This window comes from Lactuca saligna, chromosome 8 (assembly GCF_052625555.1).
Source record: "Lactuca saligna cultivar CGN05327 chromosome 8, ASM5262555v1, whole genome shotgun sequence".
NCBI lineage: Eukaryota > Viridiplantae > Streptophyta > Magnoliopsida > Asterales > Asteraceae > Lactuca > Lactuca saligna.
Window position 1 is genome coordinate 9798736 of NC_136424.1, and position 7646 is coordinate 9806381.

The 7646-nt window shown below is 31.2% G+C and overlaps 1 protein-coding gene across 2 annotated transcripts; it reads left to right on the top strand.

The window, feature by feature from the left end:
- Positions 1-372: 372 nt before the first annotated feature.
- Positions 373-7646, top strand: LOC145010871 (DEA(D/H)-box RNA helicase family protein). Of its 2 annotated transcripts, none has more exons than XM_078969431.1 (20): positions 373-553; positions 1268-1632; positions 1720-1908; positions 1992-2060; positions 2143-2249; positions 2432-2513; positions 2592-2765; positions 2865-3013; positions 3142-3237; positions 3482-3584; positions 3686-3748; positions 3871-3932; positions 4360-4456; positions 4542-4660; positions 4747-4789; positions 5169-5270; positions 5350-5439; positions 5550-5624; positions 6287-6570; positions 7415-7646. In XM_078969431.1, the coding sequence occupies exons 2-20, from the start codon at positions 1309-1311 to the stop codon at positions 7428-7430; spliced, it is 2244 nt and encodes a 747-aa protein (XP_078825557.1). In that variant the 5' UTR covers positions 373-553; positions 1268-1308; the 3' UTR covers positions 7431-7646. The 2 variants fall into 2 exon arrangements, with proteins under 2 accessions (XP_078825557.1, XP_078825556.1); XM_078969430.1 differs by having other exon boundaries at positions 1283-1632.

Genomic DNA, 7646 nt, shown 5'->3' on the forward strand with positions numbered 1-7646 from the left:
TTGTATTCCAATATTTGTGATCAAATCATCAAACTTTATAATACATAATATTCACTATTTATACTAAATAAAGAAGATGAAAGGTCATGTATGATATGAATACACATTATAGTGGTGCATAACTACACTCATAAAACTCATAATAATGTTTGTTATAATGCTCACTAATTATGGAGAGTAATGGAGGAGATGGAGAATCCAATAGTCATTCATTAAATAATAATTCATAACAATTTTTAATATGATTTATTATCGGTTTAACTCTGATATAAAAAAAGGAAAAAAAGTGTTTGAATAAAATGTTTTTTATAAACAGGTTATAAACAAGAAGTCCTTATTGCTTTTGCTTGCTTATTGCTGCATTGAAAGAAATTGACAGATATATCCTTAACCTAAACTATACATCGACGCACAAAACATACGCCTCCATATTGCTGTTCAGTCGAGGTGCCTCCTCAAGCCGTCCCCTTTGAAGGTACCGCCGTTAGCCAGCTCCTCCCCACCGGTCGGAGATCGTCACAGCCCACAGCAACCCCGGTTTTCGACCCCACAGGTTTGTTCTTGCTTCTGCGTTCTTTCTTCCTTCGTTTTCTGGTTCGATTTTATTTGTGCAAATTGTGTGGCTGTCAGTTTTATTGGAACTCAAAAAACTGTGGATTTTTTTGGGGCTGATGTCGATTTCATTGGATTTTCGTCCTTCGCTTTCCATTGTAGCTTTCCAGATTTCATTACTTCTTCCCCAGTTGAAATAGTTTCCTTAATTTGAATTGTGATGGTGGATAAAGAATGGGAACGATTGATTTGTGTGTTCATGGAATATTATGCTTTTTGTGCTGATGTCGATTTCATTGTGCTGCTGTCTGAGTTTTTTTGTGCTGCCATCGACTTTACTGTGTTGCTGTTGAGTTTTTTGTGCCGTGTGTTCATGATTTGTGCTACTAATGGTTATTAGAATTAAATTAGGGATAATAAGAAAAATAAGTCATAATATAGAAGGAAGCCCTTTTTGGTAATTTTACACATATAAGCAGTTTTTTTTTTTTTTTTTTTTTTGCCAAACACTAAAATGACTTATCAGCTTATAGCTTCTTGAAAGTAAATTTCCCTTGTTTCCTTGAAAATCATATGTTTATAATTGGTTGGAATGAAATTATGGTGTTTAATCTTCCTGCTATCTGAATAAAACAGAATTTGTGTTAGTTTCACTCATTGTACATAGTTGTAATGTAATTTGGGATTATGCTAATACTATATTGACATCAATCAGAATTCAAATTCCCAGGTTTTGGCTCTCAATACAAGCTAACAATGGTGGATTCAGAGTTTGCATTTGAACCTCCAAGCGATGAGGAATATGACTATGAAGATCTCAACAGTGATGAAGAAAAGGATGATGAAAACAGTGATGTAGAAGAAAAAGGAAAAAATCATACCAAAAAAACACAATCTCCATGGGACTTTTCTTCATACACTGAATCAGTTGCAGAAGAACATGCCCGAAGAAGCACAACCTCCATTGATGATAAAATCTCAAAGTTCATCCAGCAACGTAATCCTTCAGATTCAATACCAGAAGAAGAAGAAGAAGAGATGGATGAAGATGACCCTACTGATTCTGAACCAGATCGTCAGGTAAGTTGTCTGATTTTTTCTATTTAGAGTGTTGAATTGAAAGAGCCAATTTTTAACCAACTCACTACACTACACTACACTTTTTAGGAAGATTTTAAACCTGAAGAAGAAGATGAGATTCCCACCACAGCAAGTGGTGGTGGAGATAACAAACAGTTCTTTGCAAAAGCAGATGGTGTTTCTTTTCATGCGAATTCATTCATGGATCTTCATCTTTCAAGGCCATTGCTCAGAGCTTGTGAAGCTTTGGGGTACAACAAGCCAACACCTATTCAGGTTATAATCATTTTACTTTAACCTTTTCATTTTTCTTCTTTCATATTGTCTAAATGTTTTTGAGGTTTGAATTATATTTATAGGCAGCTTGTATACCATTGGCATTAACTGGACGTGACATATGTGGTAGTGCAATTACTGGATCTGGGAAGGTATGTTTTCATCATTTCTAAAACTTTAGAGTTTAGAATATTTTATAATATTGTTAAAGATTTTTGGCTTAAATTTTTACAGACAGCTGCTTTTGCATTGCCAACATTAGAGAGATTGTTGTTTCGTCCAAAACATAGGCCTGCAATAAGAGTTCTCATTCTTACTCCTACAAGAGAGTTAGCAGTTCAGTAAGTCTTAAATCTAAAATCTTTTTTTTTTTCTATGTTAATTTATTGTTTGCAATTGCAATATCTAGGTTAATATCATAAACCTTTATATCTAATGTAACTAGTGTGTAACATAGTTTTTGACTAAAGTGATGTAACCTTTCCTTTTTGATTTTTATAAAAAATGTATTTTGATTATACAGGATTCATAGCATGATTGGAAAACTTGCACAGTTTATTCCAGATATCAGATGTTGCCTTGTTCTTGGTGGGCTTTCAACAAAGGTGTGCAATTTCGATACATTTCTTTTTTTTTAAATGATTTTTTTTTTGTTAAAATGATTTTAAATATACATATGTCAGGCTCAAGAAGCAGCATTGAGATCCCTACCAGATATAGTGGTGGCTACCCCTGGACGAATGATAGATCATTTACGCAATTCAATGTCTGTAGATTTGGATGATCTTGCAGTTCTAATTCTTGATGAAGCAGATCGTCTTCTTGAGCTTGGATTTGATGCTGAGATTCGTGAACTGGTAATCTTAAATTCTTGAATTTGTTATAGCATCCTATTTCTTGTGTTATAAAGTTAAGATTTTTTCTCATTCTTTTTGTTTTTGTTTTTTTTTCTTCAGGTGAGAGTTTGTCCTAAACGTAGACAAACAATGCTGTTTTCAGCTACTATGACTGAGCAAGTTGATGAGCTTATCAAACTGTTGTTGAACAAACCCTTGAGACTCTCAGCTGACCCCACTACAAAACGTCCAGCTACTTTGACTGAAGAGTAAGTGCAACAATCTTCACTTCCTTAATAATTCTTAACAACCATAATACCAAAAAAACACCATTCTACCCCTAATGCCAAAAAGATAACAAAGATTTTTGCTTATTTTTTGAGTTTGTTATTTACAGGGTTGTAAGGATAAGGAGGATGAGGGAAGGAAATCAAGAAGCTGTTCTTCTTGCATTGTGTTCCAAGACGTTTACATCCAAAGTCATCATATTCAGGTGACAATGGGTTAAATTAAAGATATATACGTAGTATTATATTTTTATTGGTTTGCTTTCTATAGCATCATACTTTCGATTCTATGTTTTACAACTTTCTAGTTTGAAAAATGGAAACACCTTATATTTTATGTTTATGTTTTTTCCTGATTGAACCTCAACTTTATTTTTTCGTAAAAAAAAGACCTTGTATTTTTTCTTGGGCATGATTCTTTATACTAATATTTAGTTTTCTCAATGATAGTGGAACAAAACAAGCTGCACATAGGTTGAAGATTTTATTTGGTTTAGCTGGCTTTAAAGCTGCTGAGCTTCATGGAAATCTCACTCAGGCACAACGTCTAGATGTAAGTATTGAATTTCATACCACACCCTTTTAAATAAATAAAAAATGAAAAATAATTCATGCAGCTTGTATTTGGTGTAAATTACCTTGTTGCCCCTACAGGCTTTGGAACTTTTTAGAAGGCAGGAAGTGGATTTCTTGATAGCAACTAACGTTGCTGCTCGTGTAAGTTTCCACTTTATTTATTTATTTATTTATTTATTTTAAAAGTTTAGTTTGAATTTGTTGAGTTATATATGTGTGACATAAAGGAGTTAAATTTGTAAATCTTTTTAATGATTTTATAGGGGCTTGATATTATCGGAGTCAAAACAGTTATTAACTATGAGTGCCCACGTGATCTTACTAGGCAAGCTTTTTTTTCCTTCTCTCTCTCTCTCTCTCTCTCTATATATATATATATATATATATATATATATATATATATATTTTAAACTTCATGTTTCATGAAAAGTACCTTTGTCATGCTTTCAGTCTCTGCAGTTGATGTCTTTTATTATTGGCTTAATGACATACATTTGAAGGACTAAAAGCACAGCAAAAATACTTTTCATTTATGAAAAAAGTTAAAAAGGTTAAAAACCAGACCATATCTGTAAAAACAAACGAACCCCAGGGGTAAAAATGTAATTTACAGTAAATAAACTCAACAAATTTGATATTATATATATATACACACACACACACACACACACAATAAACAAAAAACTACTAAATACAAATAGAAATTTAAAAAGTTTATTCAATTATTTATGTTTATGGTTGTATATATATAGCTATGTTCATCGAGTGGGTAGAACAGCTAGAGCTGGGAGAGAAGGGTATGCGGTTACTTTTGTCACGGATAATGACCGATCTCTCCTCAAAGCCATTGTGAGTACACTTGTACTTGTAACATAAAAAAGACCAAATTACCCTCAACAAATGTAAATGTGACTTTACGTGTTCTATGACACAGGTGAAAAGAGCTGGATCAAAGCTGAAGAGTCGTATTGTTGCAGAGCAATCGATAAATAAATGGTGTGAAATGATTGAGAAAATGGAGGATCAAGTGGCTTCAATTCTTAGAGAGGAGAGGTTTATATCATCTTTCAATTTTATTTATTTATTTTTATTATTTCTATTTTATTAATATAATTAATTATTAATGTGTTATTGTCCAGGGAAGAAATGGCACTAAGAAAGGCTGAAATGGAAGCAGACAAGGTATTGACATGAATTCAATTTCATTAATTTTTTAGTTCTATTAATTTAATCATTTAAAATTTTCATTCACAGAACTATTTTAACACTGTTTTTAGGTAAAAAAATTTTGAACAGAAGATTTTGATACAAGTACTAAAATAATAAAGTAGAATTTTTTATAATAAAAAAGTTGAAAATAGTTGTGCTACAATTGAGTATTTTTGTAAAAGTAAAATGTCATATCAAGAAAAAATAGACATACAATTGCTACATTAGAGTAGATTTTTAAAATACAATGCCTTAATAAATAAAATGAACCGGAATGGAATTGGATTCCGATTCCGGACCAAAGATTTTTTTTTTTTTTTTTTTTTGTAATTTTTTTATTTGTGATTTGCAGGCAGAGAATTTGATTACACACAGGGATGAAATATTTTCTAGGCCAAAGAGGACTTGGTTTGTTACAGAAAAAGAGAAAAAACTTGTTGCTAATGCTGGAAAGGTAATATTTAATATTTCCATTTATATTTAATTTTTTCATAAAATAATAGTCAAATTTAATCTTGTATTTTGGACTTCAGGAAAAAGAAAAAGGTTCTAAAAAGAAGGTCATGAGTGCTGAAGAAGCCGAAGAGCGTAAGCAGAAAGCAAAGAAAAAGCGTGAATATGAGGTTCTTATTTAATTATTGTTCTCCTTTTGATTTTTTTAATATGAAAAAAAATGTATATAGCTGGAGAAATTGAATTATTATACTGAATTTTTAACCACTTTTGTTGGCAGAAAAATCTTCCTAGAAAGAAAAGAAGGAAGCTTGAAGCATCTAGAGAAATGCTGGAGGATGAAGCTGAAAATGGGGTATGTGATTGATGGAATTGGAGAAAGAATGGAATCTATAATTCCATTCCACTAATTTTCAATGAAACATGTCCCTTTAGTACTTTCATAATTTTAATTAAGTTATTATTTTCTTCTCTAAAGAAAAATAAGTAATTTATATTTTTGGGTTAATCTCACAAAAAACCTTATATTTTGTGTTTTTTCCGGATTAAACCTCAAATTTATTTTTTGCCTGAAAAAAACCTTGTATTTTTCATACTTCCCGACTTGGCTGTTTTTGCCAAAAAAAATTGTAAAATGTGAGGGTTTTTCGAGAAAAACTAAAAAAGTTGTGGGTTTATTTGGAAGAATTTAGAAGTTTGAAGGGTTCTTTTTTTTGGAAAAAAAATACAAAGTTGAGGGCTTTTTCGGAAAAAATAAAAAAATACAAGGTCTTTGAGATTAACCCTATATTTTTAATTAGATTCTAACTAGCATTTGCTATGTTCGATATTTTATTTTTGTAAATAATAAATTCCATGGAATTGGTGGAGTTGGAATTCTTGATTCCATTCCATGGGGGTGTTTGGTTGCCAAACGGACAAACTACAATTCTTTTCATTCTTTTTTTTTTTTTAATTTATTAAAAGACCAAAAGACCCTCTTGTGAGAATTTACTAATAACAGCTTATAATTTACAGGGAAATGCTAGAAACAACAAGGAGAAACCTGGAATTTCTCTTGTTGATTTGGCTTATAGACGTGCAAAAGCAGCAAAAGGTGCTAAAAAGGCAGCAGATAATGGGAAAGTTGTGAGAACAAATAAAAAACCAAATAACAACAAGTCGTCTTCTTCTTCACATTTAAATAAATCAAGACCTGAAGAAATGAAGGAACTTTTCCAAAGTGAAATGAGTGAAAAGAAGCAAAAAAGAAGCGCTCATGGAGGTGGGAAAAAGTCATCATCATTTAAGAGCAAGTCAAGGTACTTCCCACTTTCTATTTTTTCATAACAAGGGCATTTTCGTCTTTTCATTATTGAGATATTGGTTGCCACTCTTTTACTGTGTTTGTAGTAGTAGTTCACAAAATAAAGATTTTCAAAAGAGCTACGCTAACTTTAATATCATTAATTTAAGAGTAATTTACTTTTTGGTCCCCAGAGTATAGCTGAATTTTCAGTTGCAAATATTTGCTCTACTCAGGGGCCAAAAATACTCATTTTACTTGGAATATGGACCAAAAATGTTACAAGAACCCAAAAAGGACCAAAATTATAAGACAACTTTAGTAAGCTAAACTCAGGGACTAAAAAGGTAATTTACTCTATTATAAAAAATGCAAGGACAAATTCTACTATGAATTTAAGCTCCAAAAGAACTATTAGTAAGTCGTTTAAGGTTCTCGTAGGCTTATAGTATTGTAGTTCACGCAACAAAATTATTTTATATTACTGTAAGACTAATATTAATATGTCAAGAATTATATTACTAAAGTGTTAATGTAATATGAATCTAGAGTAAATTATATTTTTGGTCCCTGAGTATAGCTGAATTTTCAATTTTGGTTCCAAAAAGGTTCTCTTGCACTTTGAGTCAATATTCAAAGTTTTTGTAACATTTTTTAGTCCTTGTTCCAAGTAAAATAGCTTTTACTCAGGGACCAGAAATTGTCATTTTACTTGGAACAAGGACCAAAGTTGTAAATATAAAAAAAATGTAGTTTATTCCATAAGATTCAAAAAAACTATCAAGTATATTCCATATGTTTTTGTTTTTTTTGTTTATTTATTTATTTATTAGTAATGTTATAAAAATGTTGTGGTATAGGTACAAGAGGAGGTGATCTAGATGAGGAGCTCATTTTGTTACAAGTTTTTGGTTTTAATTTATTAAAAGTTCGATCGAAAAAGTTGGTGACACAACGTATTTGGGATATTTATGTAAGAGCAAGAGTCCATGTTTTTGTAGGGTAGAAAAGGGAGAGATTATTCAACAAGTTGGATTTTGTACCTTATGGACATTTGTTATGGTAATGAATTATCAATATTTTTTTCTTAAA

Excerpts from the sequence above, each read along its gene's own strand:
- LOC145010871 (XM_078969431.1), top strand. The coding sequence starts at position 1,309 with ATGGTGGATTCAGAGTTTGCATTTGAACCTCCAAGCGATGAGGAATAT. Across the intron at positions 4,457-4,541 it reads GATCTCTCCTCAAAGCCATT|GTGAAAAGAGCTGGATCAAA; the intron begins GTGAGTACACTT and ends TCTATGACACAG. Across the intron at positions 5,440-5,549 it reads AGAAAAAGCGTGAATATGAG|AAAAATCTTCCTAGAAAGAA; the intron begins GTTCTTATTTAA and ends TTTTGTTGGCAG.